The sequence below is a fragment of the Falco biarmicus genome, unplaced genomic scaffold, assembly GCF_023638135.1.
Source record: "Falco biarmicus isolate bFalBia1 unplaced genomic scaffold, bFalBia1.pri scaffold_27, whole genome shotgun sequence".
NCBI classification, from domain to species: Eukaryota; Metazoa; Chordata; class Aves; order Falconiformes; family Falconidae; genus Falco; species Falco biarmicus.
Window position 1 is genome coordinate 2,587,230 of NW_026611833.1, and position 26,540 is coordinate 2,613,769.

General features: G+C 51.5%; 1 protein-coding gene across 1 annotated transcript; it reads left to right on the forward strand.

Moving 5' to 3' along the window:
• The first annotated feature begins 1,914 nt into the window (after window positions 1–1,914).
• On the forward strand, window positions 1,915–2,868 carry LOC130143383 (olfactory receptor 14C36-like). Its single transcript, XM_056326067.1, has one exon. It carries the CDS (start codon window positions 1,930–1,932, stop codon window positions 2,866–2,868), a length of 939 nt encoding a protein of 312 aa, XP_056182042.1. The 5' UTR covers window positions 1,915–1,929.
• Window positions 2,869–26,540: the final 23,672 nt, after the last annotated feature.

The following is a 26,540-nucleotide window of genomic DNA, read 5'->3' on the forward strand; positions in this document are numbered from 1 at the left end:
TTTTTGTATCGAAGGTCAGCGCAGGGATTGCTATGATAAATCCAGGGCTCTCCTCAATCTGTGTTTTCAGTTTTCTGTTGTTGGGGGCAGGAGAGGGAAGGCAGAAATGTTAATGGAGAGCTCGAGTTTGAAGATGTCCCTGAGACTGCCAGCTGTAACTCTGATGATGAGGAGGTCTGCCAGGAGCCTCCTGAAGTGCCCTCAGCCACTCCTCCGCCTATGAACAGCAGCAGCAGCACCTTTGCTGGAGCCATCAGGGTCGTTCTGAGCTGCCCTTTTCCCCCCGCGGGCAGGACCCTGTGCCCAGCCAGTGCCCTTCAGAGAGGCACGTTTGTGCGGGGCCAGTGCACAGAGGCAGAGATGTGGTCTGTGAGCACTGACAGGGAAAGACCTGGCACAGGGAGATACCTCCCACAAGGAAAGTCTCCTGACATCCAGGATATTGCAAGGACTGATAGGAAACTTCAGACAGAATTGTTGTTGAAGGGAGAATCAGAAAGCTCTCTCTGACCATGTGCAGTGCAGACCCCTTTCTCTGAGGCATCCCCCTGGCCTGCTCTCCCCCCAGCAAAGCCTCTGCCCTCAGGGCTGGGGGTCCCGAGGCGTGAGCCACCCCCTCTGCAGCCAGAGCTCCAGCAGAGCCGCGGTGCAGCTCTGCAGCCACGTGCCCCGGTCCCTCTGCAGAGCACAGGGGCTGAGAGCAGCTGCCCGGCAGTGTTGGTGTGTGGGAGGTGGCGAGCAGAGCTGGGCAAGGGCAACGCTGCCCTCAGTGCCTGGCTCGCTCGCCCTGGACACTCTTACCTAGACCATCAGTGCAATTTTACTTCTTTCTCTGCCGTTTTGGGTTAGTTTTATTCTCTAGCTCTTGCTGTCAGGCTCTCTGGGGATGGGTGTTTCAGCTGCAGAGTCACACTCTGACCTTGTGGGTCCTCTCCTGCAGGTGTGTCCATGGGAACAAGTGTCCCAGCTTTCCTCTCACCCGTGGGGCTGTGGGCAATGCCCTATGTGGGGCTGGGCAATGGGCTGGTTCTCCCTGAACCTGATGCTCTTGTTAGGGCACTTGGCTACCTCCTTGAAGTTCCCTTCCAAGCAGTGCGTTGCCCTCCAGAATGGAAACCTGTCCCCTCGCACCCATTAGCGATCTGAAAGCCCCACGTAGATGCGTAGAGTTTCTGTGATGGAGAAAACACTGCTGGGGTGGGTGAAATGAGCTGTGTATCCTTTGCTGTGGGTGGGATGCTGAGTTCTGATGAAAGTCTACAACCTTTACTGGTCTGTGGTGGGTCAGACCGTTCTCAGCAGTGCCTTGTGGTATTTCAGGGTAACATGGGAGTGTGGCCACCATTCATCTCAGGAAGGTGCAAGCCCACAGAAACTGGGAACCAGAAGGACAGACCACCTCCCCTCACTGGGCACTCACCCACAGGCAATCCTCTTGCCTCACAGACCTCACTCTGTTCCACCGGAGGGCAGCAAAAATGCTCTGCTTTTCTGACATCTGAAAATACTCAACAAGAGAGATGGGGGGGAGCTGTGAAAAAAACTAAAGCTCTCTTACAATGCCTTCACCCTTCCCGTTCCTTAGCACTGGCGCTGCAGACGCTGACCAGCCCTTCTGCCTTGGCACTGGTTTCAGAGGACAAAGTTAAACACCAGGACTGGTCCCTGCCCCCACCCACTGCTGCAGAGTGGGGCTGGCTGGTCAAGAGCCCGTGGGCAGATGCCCTGCTCTTCATCACCCACACGGCCAGCACCAAGCAGGGCTGCAGCCACACAGCTGCAGGAAGGTCTCCGAGAAAAGAGAGGGATGTCTGTGTGTGACGGGGGGATGGTCTGTGGGAAATGGCTTTGATTTTGCTTGCAGAAGTCTCCCCTAAATTATCGCTGTCTTTTTCTCCTGTGACAGGACCATATGCCCGGAGGCAGCAGATGTCCAACAGCAGCTCCATCACCCAGTTCCTCCTCCTGGCATTGGCAGACACGCGGGAGCTGCAGCTCTTGCACTTCTGGCTCTCCCTGGGCATCTACCTGGCCTCCCTCATGGCCAACGGACTCATCATCACTGCTGTAGTATGTGACCACCACCTGCACACCCCCATGTACTTCTTCCTCCTCAACCTCTCCCTCCTCGACCTGGGCTCCATCTCCACCACTCTCCCCAAAGCCATGGCCAACTCCCTCTGGGACACCAGGGACATCTCCTACTCAGGATGTGCTGCACAGCTCTTCCTGATTGTCTTTTTCCTTTCAGCAGAGTGTTCTCTCCTCACCGTCATGGCCTATGACCGCTACGTGGCCATCTGCCAGCCCCTGCACTACGGGACCCTGCTGGGCAGCAGAGCTTGTGTCCACATGGCAGCAGCTGCCTGGGCCAGTGGGTTTCTCAACTCCCTCCTACAGACAGCAAATACTTTTTCACTGCCACTCTGCCAAGGCAATGCCCTGGGACAGTTCTTCTGTGAAATCCCACAGATCCTCAAGCTCTCCTGCTCACACACCTACCTCAGGGAAGTGGGGCTTATTGTGTCTAGTGTCTTAGTAGTGTTTGGGTGTTTCATTTTCATTATTCTGTCTTACATGCAGATCTTCAGGGCTGTGCTGAGGATCCCCTCTGAGCAGGGACGGCACAAAGCCTTTTCCACGTGCCTCCCTCACCTGGCCGTGGTCTCCCTCTTTCTCAGCACTGCCATGTTTGCCCACCTGAAGCCCCCCTCCATCTCCTCCCCATCCCTGGACCTGGTGGTGGCAGTTCTGTACTCGGTGGTGCCTCCAGCACTGAACCCCCTCATCTACAGCATGAGGAACCAGGAGCTGAAGGGTGCAATGTGCAAAATGATAACTGGATGTTCTGAAGGAATAAAATTATGAATAAAATTTATAATGTAGTTCATCACAGACCCAGACTGTCTTCTGAATTTGTTGTAGTTGCTCATGGTATTTAATTTCTGACAAAGGTATCGTCCCCATTCTAATTCCTTCTGTGATTTTCTTTTCTGAAGGTGCCCTGCTCTCTCCTCATCTAACAAAGCCAAAGGGCCATTAGGCAACTTTATTTTTGCTGGGATTCTTCCTTCCAAGGCCTTTCTGGAGCTGCAGGGACTGTTCCTGTGTCCACAGACGGAGGGGAAAAGGTTCCTGGCATGGCAGCAGTACCAGGGAACACCAGCCCTTGGCTCTCCAGTGCTGTCCTCCTTCCACTTCCACACTCTCCTTCTGACCCCCTGATTTGGTGTAAGGCCTGAGTGCTCTGGCAGCTTGGTCACCGCCGTGCTGCATGGCAGTCCTGTGAGCGCAGGCAGGGGCAGGCAACGGGCACTCTGTGACGGTGCTGGCCTCCATAATATGTTCTGGATTTGTGGAGACCACCTGAATGCAGCACTGCAACGTGCTTCCTTGAACCGAGGTCCCCGTGCCCGTTGCTCATGACGAGGGCCATCTCCGCGAGGTGCCGAGCAGGGTGCTTCACCCCCGGGCTGAGGTGCTGCCAGCCTCTGGCAGGGGCAGCAGGAGGCCAGGCAGTCACTGTGCCTGCTGCAGTGCTCTGCCTCCACACGTGCCAGGGACGGGCTCGTGCCTCTGAGCACCCCTGTGCGCGTGAGGCTGGGGTTCAACCACAGCAGCAGTGCATGAGGCCAGCTGAGGTGGGGACACCTCCCAGCGCCTGGCCGTTCCTGTGTGTGACTGCAGGAACAAAGGCCACTGTCCCAGGGAGATTCATCTCACCCGCCTTGGGCAGGCTCATTGCAAGTGCCTCGGTCTGATCACGGCACCCTTTCTGGATGGTGCCCTCAAATGTGTCCGAGCAATCAGGGAGGTTCTGGGGTCCTGGGAAACGGCAGACATCCAGCCTTTGTTCAGGAAAAGCAAGAAGGACAACTGGGAGAAATACAGGCTGGTCATCCTCACCGTAGTGTCTGGGGAAATGACGGTGGAAATACTCCTGCAGCCATTTCCAGGTAACTGTGGGACATCAAAGGGGTTGCTGCACCCATACGTATTGAGGCAAGAAGGGGATGGTTTGTACCTGGACCTTTGCAAGGGTTTTGACTTTTTCTCCTGCACTTTCTGTATAGGCAGATGGGTGACTTCTGGAGTGAAGAAATGGAGGATACTGTGGGGGGAAGTTGGCTGGGGGCTTGTGGCTATCTCTCGAGCTAGCTCAACAGCGTCAGGGAGCGAAACCCGACCTTGGGAGAGAGACACAGTTATGCCTGTTGGAAGGAAGCCATGGGAGCAAGAGGAGAACCTTGAAGATAGGGAGTGGTCTGCAGAGCTTGTGGCCTTGTAGATAAAGGGAGTTGCTGAGCTGCTGTGTCTGTAATAAAAAAAGAGCCCAGAGTGGAAAATTGCTGAGCACAATTAAAGGCTGACACGTCAGCCCCCTGCAAAGGTATAAAAGGCTTGCTTGATTATTGATTAATAAAGTGTCTTCGAGGTGTCTTTGAGTGTCTTCGTGCCTTCGATCCTCTCCCAGAGTCGGTGCATCATACGCCACAGGGGCTCAAGACCAAATGTCACCAGTGGTCAAGTCCTCCTGGTGGCCACTGACTAGTGGCATCTTCCAGTGCAAGCAGTTGGGCCAACTGTGTTGAATGTCTTTATTGTCTCCCAGTACAAGCTGACAAAGTGGCTTTCCAGACCCTTCTGTGGATGATGCCAAAGTGGGCAGAGCCCTTGAGAGATGCCATCCAGTTCACCCTGCCTTGAGCAGGACAGCTGGACAAGGGCATTTACAGGGGCCTCTCCCAACCTGAGATATTCTAGGACTCATTGACTCACTTCCCTGGAGAGCTCAGCTGGGATGGGATAGCAGGGGGAAGAAGGGAAAACAGAGGCGCAGAAGCAGAGACGATACATGGTCCAGTAGAAACAAAGCAGTTCCCCTGAGGACTGTTCTTCCACCCAAATGGTAGGTAGGAAATCCATGAGATAAATTGGCTGAGAGAAGCTTCCCTTCATCTGCTGGGTGCTGGGCCACGGGGAGGGTGACGGCTGAGGACGGTATCTCGTGGTCAGTTGTGTCTCAGGGACTCACATTCCAGCAGGAAGCCAATGGCTGTGACGGGGGCAGTGAGGCCAGTTCTGCCTGCGGAGGGGACAGGCCACCAGCAGCAATGTGCCTGGGAAAGGGGCGGTGAGGTCGCCTCTGCCTGACACAGCGCGTAGGGCAGCCCCTGACTCATGGCTGGGACACGTGCTGTTAAGCTCCATCTGCCCGTGTCTCGGGCAGGCCAGCAGAACCAAGGGGCTTCTTTCTTGCTTGTCACATCGCTGCTGCCTGAGGACATGACTGCACCGCAGCAGGCACACGGCTTGCTCGTGTCTATGCGAGAAGCTGAAAGGCTCGCAGCCTTGGAAGAGCGCGGTGAGGCCGTGGCATGGTCAGGGGAAAGGCCACAAGGAGGGGGACGGGTCGGGATGCCCGCCTGAAGGGTGGTTTCCCAGGTGGTGGAGCTTTCCTTGGAGGTAGGGAAGAGCAGGAGGGAGAAGCACTGCCACCCAGTGCAGCTGGGAAAGTGGAGACTGGAGGTCAGGAGGAGGAAATGTCACTCAGGGGCTTGTGCCGTGGTGGGAGATGTCGCCCAGAAGGAGTGTGAGATCAGTGCATGTCTGTGTGTTTGCAGGCACAGCGTGTGAGGGTGGGCAGACATCAGTGCATGTGCGGCAAGGGCAGGGTGAGAGCACGGTGGGGAAGCCAGATGGGTGCCTGCGGCCTGCCGGGGAAAAGCAGCAGCCGTGGGACAGCGTAGGGCAACGTGAGATGGAAGGCAAAGGGCACGGGCAAGGCTGGAAGTCACCAAGAGAACCCAAGGGCTGTCCCCTTGCGTACGGCCATTGTCTCTGCCACCAAGGCCTATGAGAAGACGAGTTGTCCTCTGGCCCTGGGGCCTCATGGCCTCCTTGTGACCACTTGCACTGAATTCTTCTCCCTTGAGTGATACTGCCCTGTGAAAGTTCCCAGCATTGGCCACAGCCTGCCAGTCTGAGGCCTGGCACCTGCACTCTGCTGCTCTCCTGCCTCACTGCCCCTGGGAGATGAGATTCCATAATTCCTTTGCTGCTGGAGCCAAGGTGGACAGGGGTGACACAGGGTTTCAGATCCAGCTGACCATCACAGCTGTTGGCTCATCTGGCAGCGGTGCTAAAACGCTGATGTAAAGAACCTGCATTCACCTAAAGGAACATTGTCACTGTGCTGTCCTGGAAATTTCGGGGTCGGTGGGTTGATCATTGGCCTCCATGAGCCCACCAAGCCTCTCCCTCATGGCCCACCCTCCTTCTTCACTCACTTGGTGTTTGTAGGGCTGTTTCCGTGCCCTGTTTCTCACTTTTTCTCTCCTACAAATGCTGCACACTGTGTTATGTCCTTTCTTCCATTGGTTTTTCACAGAGGTGCCGCTAGAATTGCTTATGAGCTCAGGGAGGTAGCAGGTCCATTTCAGAGCCAGCTGAATGTGGCTTTCTTGGCCATGGGGCCAACTCTTGACCTCTTCTCACCTTTGTCAGCCCTACAAACCCCATGACCACTCCCAAACCCTTGCCATGTAAACCCACAGGGTTATAAAAGTCCCCAGTAAGATGTGAGGTCATTGATCCTAAGGCTTCCTCACACTGGTTAAGTAAGAGTTTGGCCCCTTGCTCTCCCTGATTTAGGTTCTTTATGGCAGAGAAGAGACGCATTGGACCTCAGCTGTGGCACCACGGCCAAGATCAAACATGTAACAAAAACAGCGGGTACCAAGTACCCAAAGCCCAATGCCTGCTAAATTTTGCTGCAGAGCATACTGGGGTGGTTGGCAGGTGGCACTGTTAACGGTGAAATGAAATGTCCCTAAGGAGAGAAAACCCAGCTCTCCTCAAGACCAGAGGGACAAAGGGCTGGACTGTGCAGTGGTGGCAGGAGAGGACATGTCTGTCTGTGTTGCCTCTGCAGCCCCAGAGGACCTGTGGTGCAGGTGAACCTCATGTCCAGGGAGGACAAAGTGCTTTGGAAAGTGTCCTTGGCTATGGACATCTCGTGATCCAGGAACACTGTAAAAATCGTTGGTCTGTTTCTCTAATGCATCACCCCGGGGGTGAATGTCAGAAGTCCTGGCTAAGTAGGGAGTCACCAGAAGCCTGGGGGTTAGTCAAAGTGGTGCCCACCTACAAGAAGCGTAGAAAAGAGGATACTTCCTAGGACTGTCAACCTGATCTTAGTGCCAGGGAAGGTTGTGGAGCTGATCCTCCTGAGCAACATACAACAGCAAGCACAGGACAACCAGGAGGTCAAGACCACCCAGCACGGGTTTGTGAAAGGCAGGTCCTACCTGATGAATCTGATCTCCTTCTGGGACAAGGTGACCTGCCACACCTTGAACACTGTGTTTCTGTTTTGGACCCCTCACTTCAAGAGAAATGTTGAGGTGCTGGAGCATGTCCAGAGAAGGGCAACAAGGCTGGTGAAGGGTCTGGAGCCCCAGTCTGTTTTAGAGCAGCAGAGGGGACTTGGCTTGTTCAGTCTGGAGAGGAGGAGGCTCAGGGGGGACCTTACTGCTCTCTAGAAGTACCTGAAAGGAGGTTGTAGATGGGTGGGGGTAGGTCTCTTCTCCTAAATAACAAGTCACAGGACAAGAGGCAACAGCCTCAAGTTAGACCAGGAGAGGTTCAGATTGGATATGAGGAAAAACATCTTCACTGCAAGGGTGGTCAAGCATTGGAACAGGCTGCCCAGGGAGCTGGGGGAATCACCAGCCCTGGAGCTGTTTCAAAAATACACAGTTGCAGTGCTTAGGGACATGGTTCAGTGATGACTTACTGATACCCGGGTTACAGGTGGATGTGATGAACTTTAAGGTCCTTTCCAACCTCAATGATTCTGTTTCTGTGCTTCTATGGTATTGGAAGCCTACCTAGACCAGTTACTGAGCAGGCTGCTCTAGCTGACCCTGCCTCATCTGCGCAGTTAAAGTTCAGTCCAACTGAAAAACAAGCCATAGAGATATAAGAGCATATATAGAATGTGTCAACACAAATAGAGGAGCTCATCTGAAGAATGTTTCTCCACTCAAATGGATTGCGGGAAAGGTATTTGATAAATCTGAGAAAAACAAGCCTGCTTTTCTGTGGTCACATCCCTGGACAAAAGAAGGGTGATGGAGGGGTCTGGTATTAGGACTGCAACTGGGTCTCAGGAACTCCTCATGCAGGAGGACGTGCCTGGCTGTGAGGGGCCTGTGAGGTCAGTTCTGCCTCTGGAGGTAACAGGCCAGCATCCGGAACGCGGCTGTGACAGTCCCTCTGCCAAGGGACCCCATAGGCCCCATCCAGGAGAAGGGCTGGGGTACAGGCTGTCATGTCCATTTTGCCTGGGGACGTGACAGGACAGCAGCAGGCAAAGGGCTTGGTTATGTCCCTGGGAGAAGCTGAAAGGCCAGCAGCAGTCATGTGGTTCAGAAGACCATGTGGAGGTTCCTTCTTTGTGTTAAGGGGGAAGACCACAAAAAAAAAGCTAACAGGTTGGGTTCCCTGCTTGAAGCGTAGTTTCTGAGATGGTAAAGCTTTGCTGGGCAGTGGGAAAAATCTCAAGAGAGGAAAAAATGTGACAAAGGGAAGCTCTGATGGTGGAGAGTGGCTATCGGGAGGAAGAACTGTCACTGCAAGGGTCCTGCTGCGGTGCCAGAGCTCAGCCAGAGGGAGCCTGGATCAGCCCATGGTTTGTGTTTCAAGGAACAGCCGGTGAGAGTGGAGGTACCTCAGCGAAGGTATGGCAATGTTGGGGTGAGAGCAAGGCAGGGCAGCGAGATGGTGCCTACAGCCTGCAGGGAAACAGGGGCAGGGCTCCAACTGCCGCGATGAGAGACGGGACGCTGCTTGATGCAAGCAAATGTCGATTTATTGTATACAATCACAAGTTTATATATGTTATCAGAGACCGCGCGCTTTAAGCAGATTGGTTCTTTAAACTACACATTACATACTAGGCAATCCCCAATTGGTTAACTACAAACAAAGAATGCTTTAAGTAAGTTTCAACAGTCATCAATTAGCACAAACTTGTTACTTCTCTTTTGGGCCATCTGTTCCTCATTCCCTTATCTTTACTCATGCTGACTCCTCCTCTCAGTTGTGACCTATTCACATTCCCTGTCCTCCCGAGGTTTGTAGCCATCCTGCCAAGGTTTTATGGCCGTCCTCCCAAGGCTGATGGCCCACAAGCTCCAGCACATCCCCACTTATCAGCTGGACCGTACTTGGAGACTTGCCTCTCAGGCCCTGTCCCACATCTCCCCCTTCCTGTTGCACAAAAAGAACTTTCTTTGTGTTATCCACTTTTGTAGACACTGCAACAAACAGGGTAAAAAGTGTAACAAGAAGACACAAACGGCTAAGGCATAAACAATCGTCTTCACTAAACTACTTAACCATCCCGACAGTCCCCATCCTCCAAAAAGTTTATCCAACCAATCCCAGCTGTTGTTTTGTGAAAGTTTGAAGACTCCAGCTTTAAGTTGTTGAAATGCTGGCATGAACCGATTCCGAGTGGTCAGAGAGATTCATGCAGCACATGCCATCAAAATCCTCACAGCCATGTCCTTGCGCTAAAAGCAAAAAATCTATAGTGGCCCTATTTTGCAGTGAAGCATGGCGAACACTGTCTACATCTAATAAAAGACCAGACAATACGTTGCTAGTAGCATTCCCTTGTTTAGCAAGCCAGCAGCCAAGCTTATCTAAAGTTGCTAATGCTTTTCCAGCGGCCGCTCCAGGTATAAAAAGGGAGGCAGCAAAGCGTTGACTAAAAGACCAAAACTCCACGTGGTCGTCACAATCGGGAACATATGCATGAATGCTACACTTTGCCCTATGAGAGAGACGGTGCTGTAAAATCATAGATGTATTAGGAGTCAGGACAGAAAGGCGTCCGAGGCTACATGGACCTCCTTTTATATGAGAAGGGATGATGGGCCACGCTCTGTCCCCACAAATAAAAAATACTCTCAGTGGTAATGACAAGGGGGCATTGCTAGACTTGGACAAGTTTGTTGCCGTGTAATTACACCAAACACTAGCATTCTTAAAAACGGGATGGGCAGGAGAGACATCCCATGCTTTGGACTGATTTTTCCCTGTATAATTAAACTACACACAAAAATCCATTTTCACTGACCCAAGAAGCACAATCTCTTGTGGTTCTAGGGTAGCCTGTGGGAGACAGGGGACCCCTATGTCCCAATTCTCTGTCAGATTTTGTGACCAATTTTGAAAAATTGCTTTTAAATTTGTAGGTACCGGCCACTCATCTAGCGGTAGGCCCACGAGGCATGTGGAAAAGGGGTTATTAGGTGAAGCAGTGGCCAAGACACAAAGTGTCTTGTCCAGTCACATTTGCCAATGTAACCCATACATTAACCTTAGGAAGTGGAGGAAGAAATGGGTAGCCTTGCACAAACCCTACTGTCACCATGAAGATAAGCACTATTTCAAAAATGCTTTCTGGCCTGCCCTTGTTACCAAAATCTTGGAATGAAGAACTTATCGACACCAATGTGATGTAGATAAGCAGACACTTCTTTATTGACGGCCGGGTGCGTGAGCGAGTCCTCTCACGATCAACGCACACCAAGTCTCAAAATTAGACACCATATATAGAACTTATTCATACATATTCATTAAGTATTCATGCATAACCATGATATTTCCCATAAAGCATTAACATATTCTCCTCCTATATCCGATTCTGCGCAGTAAAGCTTAGAAAGGTCTAGAAATGGGTCTGGGGTACGATTTGGGTAGGTGGTATATGAGTCGGTGGTCACGATCTCCCCCTGCCGGAATTACCTTTTACTAAAGTTCACGGTTTCTTGCCAGGTAACTACAAGCTGTTCCAGTCGACTCTCCCCGGTTTCCATTCATCTCATATTCTGACATTTCAATACACTTCTACATACAGAAGACTGGTCAAATACAAAGAAACCTTTCAAACCCTGAAGTTATTACCTAAGTTTTAACAATGGTTCCAGCCCCTTCTTCTAGCCTTGGTACAGGATGTACAAAAGATCTCATAGCAGCTTTTACTGTGCAACTATAAGTTTCATTAAAATACGTTTCTTATCCTTCTATATTTCAATTTTACAAAATGATTTTATAAAATCAATTAATCAATCAAATATCAATCAATCAATCAATCAAAAATCAAAAGTCAATCAATCTTAACTTATTAACAAATCGATAACACCTTTAGCTTCCATGCAAATCGTTTTTCACATTTTTCTTTAGTCTGCTCCCAGATTTGTTTAAGAACAGTCCAAATAGCAGGCACCAGGTTAGTCTTACTGCACTCAAAATCACAGATCAGGACTCTTTCTGCTTGTTTATATACAGATAGGGTCCAGTCCTCGGAATATTCCCAATACCTTTGTTCTTCTGTTGACTCTTGACCTGAAGTAAGCAGAATTTTAACAGTATTAATTCCATTAACAAGACAGCCTTCACCATCGTTTGGCTAATACTGCTCTACACCACCATTCCTTTTTACAGTTATAGCACACACATAAGACCCAAGGTTTACAGTGCCCGCATATAGTACATGAAATTCCCGTGACTGATACTTCGCTACATTGATTCATTTAGTCATTTTCAGTCCACAGCGTTCAGTTTATACTGCTTCAGTTACTCGTGATCCCAGAAGGTTCAGAAGCTTCTTGATCGAGGTGATGATCCAGGGGATGATCCGGACGATGATCGGAGTCCTCACCAGATGATTGTGGTAGGGATTCATGGAAGGGTCGTACGTTCTTCGCCAGAATCCACCTGGGGCCTTTTTCTGTGGAAACACAAGCATAACCTCTTCCCCATGTCACAAGAGGATATGGTCCCATAATCTTACCTGTTTCTGGATCATGGACCAACACCAGAGTTTTAATTTGTGCCTCAAGTGAAGCATTCGCATTAAAATGCCAAACTAATGGAGGATTACTATATATTAAAGAACAATTCAAAAAAATTGAAAACATACAGAGCTTTTTTAGTCGTTCCTCAGGGGTTGCAGTCCCCATTCCCCCTTTTTGTTGTTGTAGTAAGCGTTTCAAAGACTGATGAGAGCGTTCAATCAAAGATTGGCCTGTAGGGGATTGAGGAGTACCGGTAATGTGAGTTATGCCCCATGAGTCAAGAAAGTCCTTTGTTGCAGCTGAGATATATGCGGGACTGTTGTCCATTTTTATTTGGGAGGGTATGCCCAAGGTGGCAAAAGCATGCATCAAATGCTTGCGGACATCACGAGCTTTCTCTCCTGTGTGACAAGAAGAAAAGAGAGCACCTGAAAAGGTGTCAATAGAGGAATGGACATAGTTAATTTACCAAACTCTGGATAATGTGTAACGTCCATTTGCCATAGTTGTAAGCTCTGTAGTCCTCTAGGATTAACCCCTCCTGCTATGGACCAAAAGAATGCCTTTGACAGTCAGGACAGACGGTGATGATATTGGACGCTTGTTGGGAGGTAAGCCCAAACTGCTGTTTGAGACCTCCAGCATTCTGGTGAAAGAAAGAATGGCTTAGTTTAGCCTGTGCTAGGCGATCTGGTAGGACTTGTACTGGTAATGTGAGCATATCAGCTCGTCGATTCCCTTCTGCAATAAAGCCAGGTAAAGAGGTATGTGCCCTGACATGCATAACAAAATAGGGGTGAGGGCGAGAGTCTAAGAGAAAAACAAGCTCTTGTAATATGGCAAACAGTTCAGAATGTGAGACATCACGTAGTACAGATGCTTCAGCTTGTTCTACAATCCCTGCAACATAAGCTGAATCAATAAGATTAAGTGGTGTGGACCACCTTTGAAAAACTCGAACAACTGCAGCCAGTTCCATTATCTGAGGAGAACCAGAAACAGTTTCCATGTCCGAGCCCCATCGTCCACGCTGGTCATCCCACCATAAAATGACTGATATGTGTGATTTTCCAGACCCGTCTGTAAACACAGTACAAGCTTGTAATGGCTGATCGCTCCTTTTTGGCTTGGATATTAAGTGAAAGTCAATATTAAGCAGCTTACGCGAAGGTGGGTGGGATGTGAGTTGATCTCTATAGTCCGCCAATGCCATAACAAAGGTGTCTGACTGCTGATAAAGCCATTGTAAATACGTGCTTGTCACAGGTAAACAGATACGAGCAAAATCTATTCCTGATAGTGTTAACAAGCGTTGTCTGGCTTTAATTACCAGTAAAGCAAACATCTCATGCTGTGTTGAAATAGTTTTTGTAGGTTGATTTGATAAAAGACCCCGAAGATTCCATAAGCAACCGAGGGTCTGATTTCTGAGAATCCCATTGAAATATTAACGCATGAGGCTGTCGAGTGGGATTCAAAATAATCAAATGAAAAGGTAATTCAGGAGCACACCTACCTCAGGGAAGTGGGGCTTATTGTGATTAGTTCCTGTTTAGCCTGTGGATGTTTTGCTTTCCTCGTTCTGTCCTACGTTCAGATCTTCATGGCTGTGCTGAGGATCCCCTCTGAGCAGGGTCGGCACAAAGCCTTTTCCACGTGCCTCCCTCACCTGGCCGTGGTCTCCCTCTTTCTCAGCACTGCCATGTTTGCCCACCTGAAGCCCCTCTCCATCTCCTCCCCATCCCTGGACCTGGTGGTGTCAGTTCTGTACTTGGTGGTGCCTCCAGCAGTGAACCCCCTCATCTACAGCATGAGGAACCAGGAGCTGAAGGACGCACTGAAGAAGCTGATGCAGTCAGGTGTCTCTCAGAAGCAACAAATTATCCATGTCCCTTCAAAAGGCATTTCCACTTCATTTCTGGAAACTCTAGTGCATTTAGCATTCTTTTTGTGACAATCCTGTTTGTCTCGCAACGTCTGAATCTGTTGCACAAGGGAACCCAGCCTGTCTGACCCGGTGTTCTTTGTACATGTGCATGGGTGGACAATTAACCTTGACCCCTGGCTCATATCTCTTAATAAAAGGAGGATTTCTCAGTTCCGATGTTTGGGCTTTTGGCACTAATTCCAAAGCGAAGCTCAGGAACAGGCTGCAGGAATTCTTCCCTGAATAACATCTGTGAGCTTGGGTTCCCCATGGCTCAGGGGAGGAGGGCATGGGGCAACGCGTTAGGGCATGGGCCTGTGTTGAGCCTTGGCGTGTGGGGGCCCAGTGCCCATGGGAATGGTGGGTGACCAAGAGGGATGTGCCTGGGACCATCTCCCTGGGCTTTCAGGCACCGCTGCCCTGCACAGCAGCACCGCCTGCTCAGGGCCATGCCTGAGACCACATCCCTGGGCAAGAGCAGGTGTCTCTGTGGATGCCCCAGCTGGGGCAGGCTGCTGTGTCCCTGGTGCAGCAGGAGGTGCCTGGGGAGCCCCCAGGCCAGCAGCCTGGTGCTGGGGACAGGGACTGGCCCCGAGGGGCTGCCAGGAGTGGGCAAGCAGGGTCCCTGTGAGAGAGGAGCAGCAGACAGAGGGAGGCAATGGCCTCTGTGTCCTCATGCCATGGCTGGTGCCAGCCCTGGGGCTGACTGGCAGGAGGAGACCCCTCTCTGCCCACCAGCATCTCCTGTGCCCTTGTGATGGTCTATGGCCATGGGGTGAGTGCCCAGAGCTCTGCAGCCCCCTTTGGGTGGGCACTTGCATGGGGCCAGCCCCGCGTGGGCTGCTGTGTCTGCCTGGGCTGGGGAGAGGGCAGGGGAGGTGGGCAGAGCTGGGGGGGGGGCTGGGCTGGGAAGGGCCAGGGAGAGGGAAACACCAGTGAGAGCTCAGCTGTGTGGGTGTGCAGGGTGGGGGCACACAGCAGGGTGTCCTGGTGCAGACCCAGGGGTCATGGTGAAGCAAGCAAGGCACCAAAGGAGCGGGACTGAGGGGCCAGATCTGTGCCGTGTTCCCTGCACACCCTCAGAAAGCTGCAGAAGGGAAATTTTCCCCACAAATTCCCAAACACTGCTCATTTCCAAGCCTGGTCATATACCCCAGCCCTCATTAGGGACCACTGCTGCATGGCCACCTCTGTCCTCCTCCGTTGCCCAGTGATACCCAACTCCATCACCATTTCTAAATATAAAGGGAGCCACTTTCCTACTGACACTTGTTACACACAAGTCCCATAGCTCTTGCCACATTGGTCTCTCAGGGAAGGCCATAGTCAGACACCTCCAACAAGATCATGTTCTCATGGCATGGTGTTCTAACAAATATTGATTGAGATCCCACCAGCTGGCCTGGGTCCAGCGCTCCAGTCTTTCACTCAGAACCATTTCTCAAATAATACTCTTGCTCTCTCAGCCTCTCTTTGCCCATAATATGCTCCATGTCCCAACCATCCTTCTGGCCTCTGCAGGACTTGCTGTGATGTGTCAGGGTCTTTCATCTGCTGGGAGCCCCATTGTGGGCTCAGCAGTCCTGATGTGGTCCTGTGGTGGGTTAACCTGGGCCAGTGGTGAGACAAACATCACTTGTTGTCAGCTGCACTGACTCAACAGGACAAAGGGAGAAGTTAAACCAGCAATGCTCATGGGTCAAGATAAAGACAAAGAGATCTCTTAACGATTCTTTTCATGGCCAAAGAAGTGTCGTCTTTTCCACATGCCACACAAAGATGTGTGGCAAAGATCAATTTATTGCCAATTAAAAAAGTGTTTGGATTGTGAAATACTATGCAGGAGAAACAATGGCAGAGAAAACCTGGCTTTTCTGGGGGAATCAGTGTCCTTGGTGTCCACTGGATATGTAAGCAAGGATGCCAGAAGTCCAGGGGCTTGTGGGCAAGTTCCCCAGACTAAACAGTTTGCCCACTCTGATGTTCACCTGCACCTGGAGTCCCTAAAGAGGACAAGCTGCTCAGGGATGTGAAGAGCAGTGCCAGTCTTGGTTGTAGTGACTATGAAATTGTGGAGTCTCTGATGCCCAGGTAAGTGGGGAAGGAGAGCAGCAGAGCAAAGCCCTGAGGCAGAAGGGAAGGAGAACCTGGCCTGCTGAGGGCACTTGCAGGTGGGAACCCATGGGGGCAGGGCCCTGAGAGCATCCCTAGGCCTTCCTGGCCCTGACCAGCCTCACCTGGGGCCTCCACCCAAAGCTTTGTCCATGGCTTCAGGGGGCCATTGAAGCCAGGCAAGAGATTCAGCCCCAGCATGATCTATGCCGTAGGTGTGCAGGTCACCTTAGAGAGGCGTGTGGGTCTCCTTAGGGTCACAACAACAGGCACAGCTTTGCCTGCCCATGGACCTTGTTGGTTCGGAATGTCAGCATCACTTCCCAGCATATTCTGAATGGGGTTTGCCAAAGATATGAAACCGTGGCCCTCCAAGTCCTGGGGACTTTCTGTTGCCTCCCTTCCTTCCTCATCTCCCTCCGAATTATACACATCTTCCTTGCTGTCAAGGCTTGTCTCTGGCCAAAAGCCCAGCAGCCACCCAGCCGCTCCCTCCCCCCTTCCCTCCACAGTCAGGGCCCAAAAATGAACACAGTCACGGACAGGGGGTCTAACGAGGGATGAGCGTGGGGACACAATCACTTCCCTCACTCTCTTGGCAAGGCACTTCTTCGTACGCTCCAGGGCCCTGCTGGCTGCCTCTGCTACCAGGTCACGGGCTGGGATTGTGTTTTGCCTTCTGTCCCCCAGCACCACCAGGGCCTTTTCTGCACAGACACTGCCCAGCCAGGCAGGTCCCAGGCCCTGCAGCTGCAGGGTGTTAGTCCATGCGAGGGAGGTGCAGGCTCTGCCCTTGGTCCGTCCTGCATCTGTGCAGCTCCTGCCAGGGCGGCCACCCCACCTGCCAGGGTTCCCCTCCATGGCATCCCTAGGGCACAGGGATGCTCCTCTCAGTTTGGTGCCACCGACAGACACTGTGAGAGTTGCCTCCACTGGGTCATGTGTACAGCTCTTAAACTGTAAGCAGGAGAGTCCCCTGTGCTGCCCACACTGCCCCAGTATGTCCCAGTGGCCTCCAGGTGGGGTGTGAGCCCTTCCCCACTGCTCTCTCAGCCTGACCATCCAGCTGGTGTTTTACTCATCTCTTTCTGTTCGCACCCAGAGTGTCATGGCCTCACTTGGGCAGAACAACACTGAGGGAGACCATGAGAAGAATTTTGTAAAGCTGAGGGAAATGACATCCACTGTGGAGCTCCTCACGCACAACTGCAGGCTGTCAGGTTGGTGAGGCAGGAGTTACCCTTGGAAAATCCACCTGGACAGTTACCCGCTCAGGTGCCAGAAATGTCACCCAAGGCGACTCTAACTGGTGGCACACCCCTCACCATGGGGGTTTGAGCAGCCTGTGGTTCCCCGAGCTGCACTTATGGACTCCTTCCAAGACAGATGCAACACTTACTTGTCCTTTCTCACAAGTGATCTCTGCCAATTCAAGGAGCTTTCAAAAGCGATACCTCAAGGAAATATTGATTTTATACCTGAACTTCACCATTATTATTAGTTATACTACGCCCTTATTTTCTCTCATCTTTAACATATTTGCACCTGAGCAGGAGACAGTGACGGCTTCTGAAGTCATCTTTTCAGCAGACTGTCTCAGCAAAGGCTCTTTCAGTTATTCACCTGTTTTCTCCTCCCTTTACTCTTTGGTCTTTTCGGTACCTCTCACCTGTGCTGCTGTTTTTACTTCAGGAAGGAAAAGCTTGCATGTCTTCCTGCAGCCGAACTGTCTCCTTACCCAACTCTCCCCTTGTGTTTAGATCTATATTTCTGTATCTAGCACCTAAAAGATTTCTCATGAGAGTGTCCCTTGCGGAAAGGCACCTCATCAGAGACAGCTTGGACTCGGCATATGCTTGTGGAGGGTGTTGGCTTATTTATGCCACTTGATCATTCTTCACATTGCTTGCAGATTTGAATAATTCTTCTGTACCGGTGTGCAGCCAGTCCTCTAAGGCAAATTGGTGGGGATGGTGCAGAGGAGCTGCAGCACCCACCTGCAGAATTGAGGGGAGAAGTCTGACGTAAGGAGAAGGGATGTGAGTCCCAGGGGACAATGAGAAAAAGGGTGGTCTTGGGGACAGTCAGAGCAAGGTTGTCCATCCGGTGTCAGACCTCAAGGGACTGCGTTTCCTACCAGTCCAGATATCCTGAGGAGATCCTCTGCATCATTATCACTTGGAGATTGCTGCTAGAACCTCCTCTCTAACCTAAAAAGTAGCAAAATATAACCTATGAAATAAAAAATACTTATTTTGAAGTGCACTTTGAAATCCTCTCTCTTACCTACATGAATGGAACAGATTCAATTAGCTGCACAGGTCTTCAAGACTTGAAGGAAATGAGAAAAGCAAATACCTCATTAGGGCCTTGGGGGCTCCTGCCATGAACCTGAGCTACTGAGAGCAGACTGAACCAACCACTGAAGGAATGTAAGTCAGAAGCAGCACTGAAAATACCTTCAAACATTGATGGGTCCCGCTGAGGGCCATTGCTGACAAAGCGTCCCCATGGACTCGTTAGAGTAGCTAATTAGAAGCCAGAACTGCAGGTAGCCAAAGGTACTGTGTCGGTGGCTGTAATGCTGCAAAACACATTTAGATTTTTTTATGAAGCAGAAAGACCAAGCCCTGACCCCAGGCTCTTGGAGGGCAGAACATAAGACCCTCCAAATCGAGTTCTATGTCACAGGCCTTGGTGGGAGAGGCAGCTGCCATTGCCAGGGGGACAGAGGCCTCAGCCCCCAGCTGGGCCATTCAGCCTTGCTGCAGCCCTGGGCCATCTCCACTGCAAGTTGCCCTGCACTGTCCATGTGGCACCTCTTTCCACTCTGGGGGTTGGCATCTTCCTTGCTTTCCCACCCAGCCCTCACACCTGCATTTTCCTGACTTTTCTGAAGTTTCTCCCCTCATCCCTGCTTGTTCCTTGAGACTTAAAGCCATGGGACAAGCCAGGCTCCCTCTGGGTGAACTCTGGCATCAGAGGGCAACCCTCAGAGGGATATTTCTTTTTCCTCACATCCAATCTTACCCTTCCAAGCAGCACTTTGCGGAGGTTTTCTCTTCCTGTCGCTATCAGGAATCACTCCCTTATCTCTGACACCCCCCTTCAAGCAGGTGCATGCTATTACTGTGGTGCCCTGAGGCTCCACTTTGCCAGTATCAAGAAGCCCAGGACCTTCAGTCTCTCTCCACAGGCACCAAACTCAATCCAGGCAGGTATCCTCCACAGCCTCTCCACTTTTCCCCCATTCCTCCAGAATGAGAAACCTCAAAGCCCAGGCACAGATAACCTGGATGTGGCCACAACAGTGCTGTGTCAAGGGGGATGATGCTGAGTCAAGGGGGATGACGAATCCCTTGTCTGGGTGGCCACCTGTGGTGAAAACCTCCAAAGAATCACCAAAGGAGGACAGTCAATGGCCAGGGAGGAAAGGGAAAGGAGAGGTGAGCTGCTTGCATGGGAGGATACAGGGGTGGTCAAGGAGAAGCAATTGTGCGTGGGAAAGGAGGGAAAAGTTGGGAAAGGGTGAAGAATAGGAATCCATAGGAACCAGCCAAGCAGCCCTGCATCTGAGCAGCAAAGCTTGGAGTGGGAAAAGAACATCGCAGGTCATCTGACCAACTTTCTGATTGGCTTCAACAGCCGCTGGAAACCTGAGTGATTTCCCTGCCATCATGAAGGCAAGATCCATGGTGGATGGAGATCCAGAGTCATTCATGCTGGAAGGGACCTCCGGAGGTGTCCAGGCCTACATGCTGCTCAGAGAACGATCAGTTATGGGGTTGAAGCAAGTAGCTCAGGCTTTCCTTCAAGTGGGGCTTGAAAAGCTCCAAGGATGGACATGGCACAAGCTCTGTGGGACATCTGCTCCACTGCTTGACTGTTCTTCATGGGGAAGGACATTGTCTTCCCTTGCTTCAGCTGATGCCCATTGGCCCCCACACTCCCATCATGCACAACAGGCAAGAACCTGGCTGCCTTTTCTTGCTGATATGGCCCAAGAAGATCTGGGAAGGCTGCTATTAGGTGTCCCCAAAGCCTCCTCTTCTCCTGGCTTTGCACCTTTCAAATAAGGCCCATGGCATCCTGGGCTGCATTAGGAAGAGCACTGCCCAAGGGTTGGTGGAGGTGATCTTTCCTCTCTACTCAGCCCTGCTACAGTTTGTCTTGTTGACTTGCTCTTGATTTCTACTTTACCAGTGTCACCCATACTTGACAGAAAGGTGCTGTCCACATTTTTCACCATTCCTGCCTTGTCTTTTGTTCAAAACAAGTCCAGCAAAGCATTTGTGCCATGTTGGTCAGGGATCATTGCTGCGATGGAGAGACGGGACGCAGGTTGATACAAGCAAATGCCAATTTATTGTACAGAAGCACGAGTTTATATACACTTTCAGAAGCTGCGCGTTTTAAAAAGATTGGTTCTTGAAGCTGCACGTTTTAAACAGTTGGTTCCTGAAGCTGCGCGTTTTAAACAGATTGGTTCCTGAAGCTAAGCCTTGCATACTAGGCAATCCCCGACTGGTGGTTAACTACCAGCAATTAACAGCAAGGTGTTACCCTTCCTTCACGGCATCCGTCCCCCACTCCCCTGTGCTCTCTCAGCATGGCTCATCATGTTAGTTTTTGTGTCTATTCACACTCCTTGTCTTCCCAGGGTTAGTGACCTACAAGCTCGAGCACATTCCCTTCAGCTAACTGATTGCCACGCATGGTCCTGATTTCCAGCCCGCTCCTGCAGATCATCTTCCAGTTTCCCTTCAACCAAGGCCTTCAAGTAAAGTTCCCTTTCTCTAGCGGTCTAAAGGAGATGTCGTTCTCCTTCTAACCTTCATCAGGAGGTTGAGAGAATCTGAGCAGAAGCCCTTTGCACATGGAGGAGTTAGTGATGAGTGTCACAGGAAACCTGAGCAGGCCTGTGCTGTGCTCCATGTACCTCTTGGCCTTCAGGCTGAGCTGTGCTGAGTGTGTCCCTGGGTTGCAGAACAAGCCATATTGGAAGAAGAAATCTGCAGGAAGCTGCTGGTGAATGGCCAACCGCACGCCCTTACCTTTGTCTGAGGCTGCAGTTACCAACTCCCAAGTGAACATCTCCTCTTAGAACACGAGAAGTGATGACTAGAATGGGTTTCCCTGGCAGAAAACACTTCAAGAGCTGACAGGAGCAGTGTGGGATAACCCTTCTGCAGGCAGGATCTGCACAACTTGCTGCACCACTCTCCCAATGCTGGAAACTCCGTGTTCCCGGCCTCGGAAGGGACGGCATACAGCTGACACGATTGTCTCTGTGTGTAGAGAGTTGGCTCTAGCCAAGGCCAATTGAAATGACACTTTGTCTCAGAGTCCAAGTGCCTTTCTTACTGCAGCCATAACCAGCTGGGCTACTGATGGCCAATCCCCCAAGGAAACTGGAGACTCCAGGGACCTCAAACTCGCCTTCATGGCCACGTGCCTCCTATGAGCTTCTCAGATGTAATGGGTGTCATAATGATAGCCCAGATCATCAGCCTGCTTGTGGCCTCGGTTACTCCTTGGTCAGCGGTTCCTGAATTGGAGAAGGCAGTGATAAAGAGATGCACAGCAATGGAAGAGATGGCCAAGGACCCTGCAGGTGCCATGAAGGCTTTGCAGGAAGAAGTGTGAGAAATAGCCCCTATAGCTGTGCAAAATGGAATGGCGTTAGATATGAAGGTGGCGTCTGAAGGCAGAGTCTGTGCTGTTCTTAATACCAGTTGTTGCATATACGTAGATCAAAGTGGGAGAAATTCTACAGATATATGTGTAAAAAAAATTTGGACACATCCTATTATTTGTCGTGAGTTCCAGAAAGTTTGCACCTTCTATGAAATTGAAGACATTTGGAATAGCCTGACGTTTTGGTTTCCTGATTTACAGGTATGGATTAAGAAGTTCATCTCCAGATACCTTTCTCCTCTTTCTCTTTGATCGCTCCAATCCATTTTACCTATGTAGCTTGTGCTTTAAGGTTCAGAGAGGAAAATTTGGACTGTCTTTCAGTAGTGTCTCTAATATTCCCTATGGGCAACTCTTCAGTAGTGGCAATAGACCTCATGGGGATTTGCTTGAACTAACAATTATACAGCTGAGAAATGTATTTTTTATTTATTAATTTCTATCCCACTCCCCCCCCCCCCACACACACACGATAATTAATCCCTCTTTTATTCCTGCTTACACCCTGTTCTCTAAGAAAAGCAGGCAATAATTACTGCCAAGAATTTGCTATATTCAGCTGCAGAGTTGGTTGAAGATCTGATGTAAAGTGATGTAAGTCTCATGGGGCTGAAGACAAAAATATTGAGGCTGGAGAGCTGGGGAGCAAGGCTGTCCACGCAGTGATTAGCTCCAGGGACTGCTTTTCCTACTTGTCCGCACCTCCTCAGGAGACACTGTGCATCAATAGTAATTGGAAAAGCCTTCTATCCTTTCCCCAAAGTGCTCATTACCTGCCTTTCTCTTTCACTGTACAGTTGAAACTTATCTCATTAAGTGTAGGAGCCAAACTTGAAGACCAGATGTCCCTGATGGAGGAGACAGGGCTCGTCAGGGCGTTCTCCCTCGTCATGAGCCCAGGGTGTCTGTGGTGCTCTGGACTTCAGGTGTTCAGAGGAGCCTGAAGAAACCTCTCAAGATCACCAAGTCCGGAGCAAAGCCCACAGTCCCTGGAAGCGTTAATGGGCCCCACTGAGGGCCATGGCTGAGAAAGCCGCCCCATGGCCTTGTTAGAGCCCGTCCTTGGGGGCTGTGAGTGCAGGAAGGCAAAGGCGCTGTGCAGGCAGCTCTGCTGCTGAGCAAAGCCTTGGCTTGCTTGATGAAGCAGAAAGGCCAAGCCGTGACCTGCAGCCTGTGGGGAGGTGGGTGCTGTCCCTCACAGAGGGCTCAGGGCTCTTCCTGGGGACCATGGAAGGTGGGCATCCAATGCCCAGTGAAGGACAGCAATGGCACAGCGACTTCCAGCTTCCCCATGGGGCTGCAAGGAGGCAACGATGCCCCCGTGCCGTGAGGACATCATGTCTTGACATGACCCTCAGAGGCAGAGACAGCTGCCACAGCCAAGGGGACACAGACCTGGGTTCTACTGGTGCCTTCCAGCCTTGACAGCACCCTTTGCCCTCTCCACCACAGGCTGTCCTACATGGTTGGAGCCCTGCCCCTGTTGCCCTGCAGGCTGTAGGCACCATCTCGCTGCCCTGCCTTGCTCTCACCCCAACATTGCCATACCTTCGCTGAGGTACCTCCACTCTCACCGGCTGTTCCTTGAAACACAAACCATGGGCTGATCCAGGCTCCCTCTGGCTGAGCTCTGGCACCGCAGCAGGACCCTTGCAGTGACGGTTCTTCCTCCCGATAGCCACTCTCCATTTGCAACATTACACTTTGTGAAATCTTTTCCCCTCTCCTCTTTCTTCCCACTACCCAGAAAGGCTTTACCACCTCAGGAACTGCCCTCCAAGCAGGGAACATAACTCAATAGCTATTTTTGGTGGTCTTTCCCCTCAAAAAAGTGAAGTCACCTCCACATGGTCTTCTAAACCACATGGCTGCTGCTGGCCTTTTAGCTTCTCCCAGAGACGTGACCAAGCCACATGCCTGCTGCTGTCCTCTCATGTCCACAGGCAAAATGGACATGACAGCCTGTACCCCAGCCCTTCTCCTGGATGGGGCCTATGGGGTCCCTTGGCAGAGGGACTGTCCCAGCCACGTTCCTGATGCTGGCCTGTCACCTCCAGAGACAGAACTGACCTCACAGGCCCCTTCACAGCCAGGCATGTCCTCCTGCATGAGGAGTTCCTGAGAATCAGCTGTCCTCCTCATAACACACCCCTCTGTCACCCTCATTCTAACCCATGACCTGGCCACAGAAAAGCAGCCTTGTTTCTTTCAGATTTTTCAAATGCATTTCCCACAAGCCATTTGAGTGGAGAAACATTCTTCACATGAACTTCCGTAGTTGTGTTGACATACACATGATATATGATCTTTCATATATATGGCTTTTTTTTCCAGGTTAGACTGACCGCTGGAGATCATCGAATCCAGCCCTCCAACTGAGGCAGGGTCAGCTAGAGCAACTTGCTCAGTAACTGGTCTAGGTAGGCTTGCAATATCATAGAAGCATAGGAACAGAGAATCATTTAGGTTGAAAAAGACCTTAATGATAATCAAATCCAACCGTTACCACAGGACGGCCAATCCCATCACTAAATCATGTCCCGAAGCACTGCATCTATGTACTTTTGAAACACCTCCAGGGCTGCTGATTCCCACAGCTCCCTGGACAGCCTGTTCCAATGCCTGACCATCCTTGCAGTGAAGATGTTTTTCCTCATATCCAATCTAAAGCTCTCTTGGTGTAAATTGAGGCATATTCCTCTTGTTCTGTCACTTCTTACCTGGGAGAAGAGACCTACCCCACCTTTCAGGTCTACAACCCAACCTTTCAAGTCTACAACATCCTTTCAGGCAGAAAGATCCCCCCTGTGGTTCCTCTTCTCCACACTGTACAACCTAAGTCCCCTCAGGTGCTCTTCAACAGTGCAGGGCTCCAGACCCTTCACCACCTTTGTTGCCCTTCTCTGGACATACTAAAACACCTCAACATTACTGTTGAAGTGAGGGGCCCAAAATGGAAACACAGTGTTCAAGGTGTGGCTTCAGCAGTGCCGAGTACAGGGGGTCCATCACTGCCCTGGTCCTGCTGGCCACACTGTTTCTGATAGCAGACACGATGATATGGGCCTTCTTGGCCACCCGGGCACACTGCTGGCTCATGCTCAACCATCTGTCAACCTGCACCCTCAGGGTACTTCCCCACCAGGCTGCCTTCCAGCCACTCTGGCCCAAGCCTGTAGCGTTGTGGGGGGCTGTTGTGACCCACGTACAGAACTGGCACTTCTCCTGGTTGAACTTCATACAACTGGACTCATCCAAATGATCCAACCCGTGCAGATCCCTCTGCAGAGGTTTACTGCCCTCATGGAGATCAACACTGCCACCCAATTTGGTGTTGTATGCAAACTCACTGAGGGTGCACTCAAGCCAGATCATTAATAAAGTTCTGAAGCAGGACTGGCCCCAACACTGAGCCCTGGGGAACACCACTCCTTATGGGCCGTCATCACCTGAATTCACTCCATTTACTCCCCCTCTTGGGGCTTGGCTGTCCAGCCAGCTCGAACCCAGCGTGGAGAACACCCACCGAAGCCATGAGCAGCCAGTTTCTCCATGAGAATGCAGTGGGAGATGGAGCCAAAAGGCTTTCCTAAGGTCCAGTTAGACAGCATCCACAGCCTTTCCCTCATCCACTAGGCAGGTCATCTTGTCCCAGCAGGAGATCAGATTCCTCACAAAGGACCTGCCTTTCATACATCCATGCTGGCTGGTCCTGACCTCCTGGTTATCCCGAACCTCCCTCCTACCCTTCTTGTAGGTGGGCAGCACGTGACTAACATTCAGCCTTCTTGGACCTCCCCAGTTAGCCAGCACTGTTGAAAGTCATCGCTGTGGTGAGGCAATAGAGAAACAGACCAATGATTTTCAGAGTGTCCCTGCCTCACGGGATGTCCATGGTCAAGGACACAATCAAAAGCACAGAGGGGCTGAGCTGGGCTCTGTGAGCGCTGGCAGGGAAGAGCCCTGGGGCCAGAGAAAGAGCTGCTGGCAGGGACAGCTGCAGGCAGCAGAGCCCTAGGCAGGGAGGGGGGGAGATGCTGAGGGGGACCCTGATGCAGGGCAGATAGGGGCACCTCCTGGCCATGGTCTGCCGTGCAGGTGCCTTCCCTGAGCAACACACCTCTGCTCTCCTCTCCCACCCAGCACAGCCTTTAGACCGTTGGTTCCATGTGTTTCAACAGCTCCGGGTCCAGCAGAGCAGCAGGAGGGATGAAGTGCATCTCTCCTGCTGCCACGGTGCCATTTCTCGCTGAGCAGAGCCTGAGGGTGACTGCCCTGCACTGCTGCTGTGTGGGAGGTGGTGTGCCGGGCTGGGGAAGGGGAAGGAGTTCCCGAGTGTCCCTTTGTCTCTCTCCTGGCCTTGCTCAGATGCTATTGGCATTGCAGGCAGGCTCTCTGGCAAGAGGGGTTTCAGCTGCCGGCTCAGGCGCAGAGCTTGTGGGTCCTCCTGTGCAGACATGTCCTCAGCAAGGAGGTGTCCCAGCTTTCCCCAAACCTGTGATGCTGTGGGCAATGCAGTCTGTGAGGCTGGGGAAGGAGCTGAGTCTCCTGCAAGAACTTGCCATGGTCAAGACACCTGACTACCTACTTCGGGTGTCCACCCAAGCTGTATGTGCCTGCCAGGGCACACAGTGAGCCCTGGGTGTCCTTGGATAGCAGTGTGGTGCTGAGCCTTCGGTAAGGGATGAGGCATTCTGTTCTCTGCAGTGGATCCCTCTGCTCTCAGCAGTGCCTGGCTGCTTGTCAGGGTAACATGGCAGTGTGATCACTCTCCATCTAAGAAAGGAGCAATTGCCGGGCAGCTGGGAAGGAGAGGGATGGAGAGAGCAGAGTCCCTGCCTCTGCCCTCAGGCACAGACAGTGCCCTTGCCTCTCAGCACTCACTCTGCTCTCCCTGAGCACAGCACAAAGCCCTCCTGACCTGACTCTGG

Excerpts from the sequence above, each read along its gene's own strand:
- LOC130143383 (XM_056326067.1), top strand. The coding sequence starts at position 1,930 with ATGTCCAACAGCAGCTCCATCACCCAGTTCCTCCTCCTGGCATTGGCA.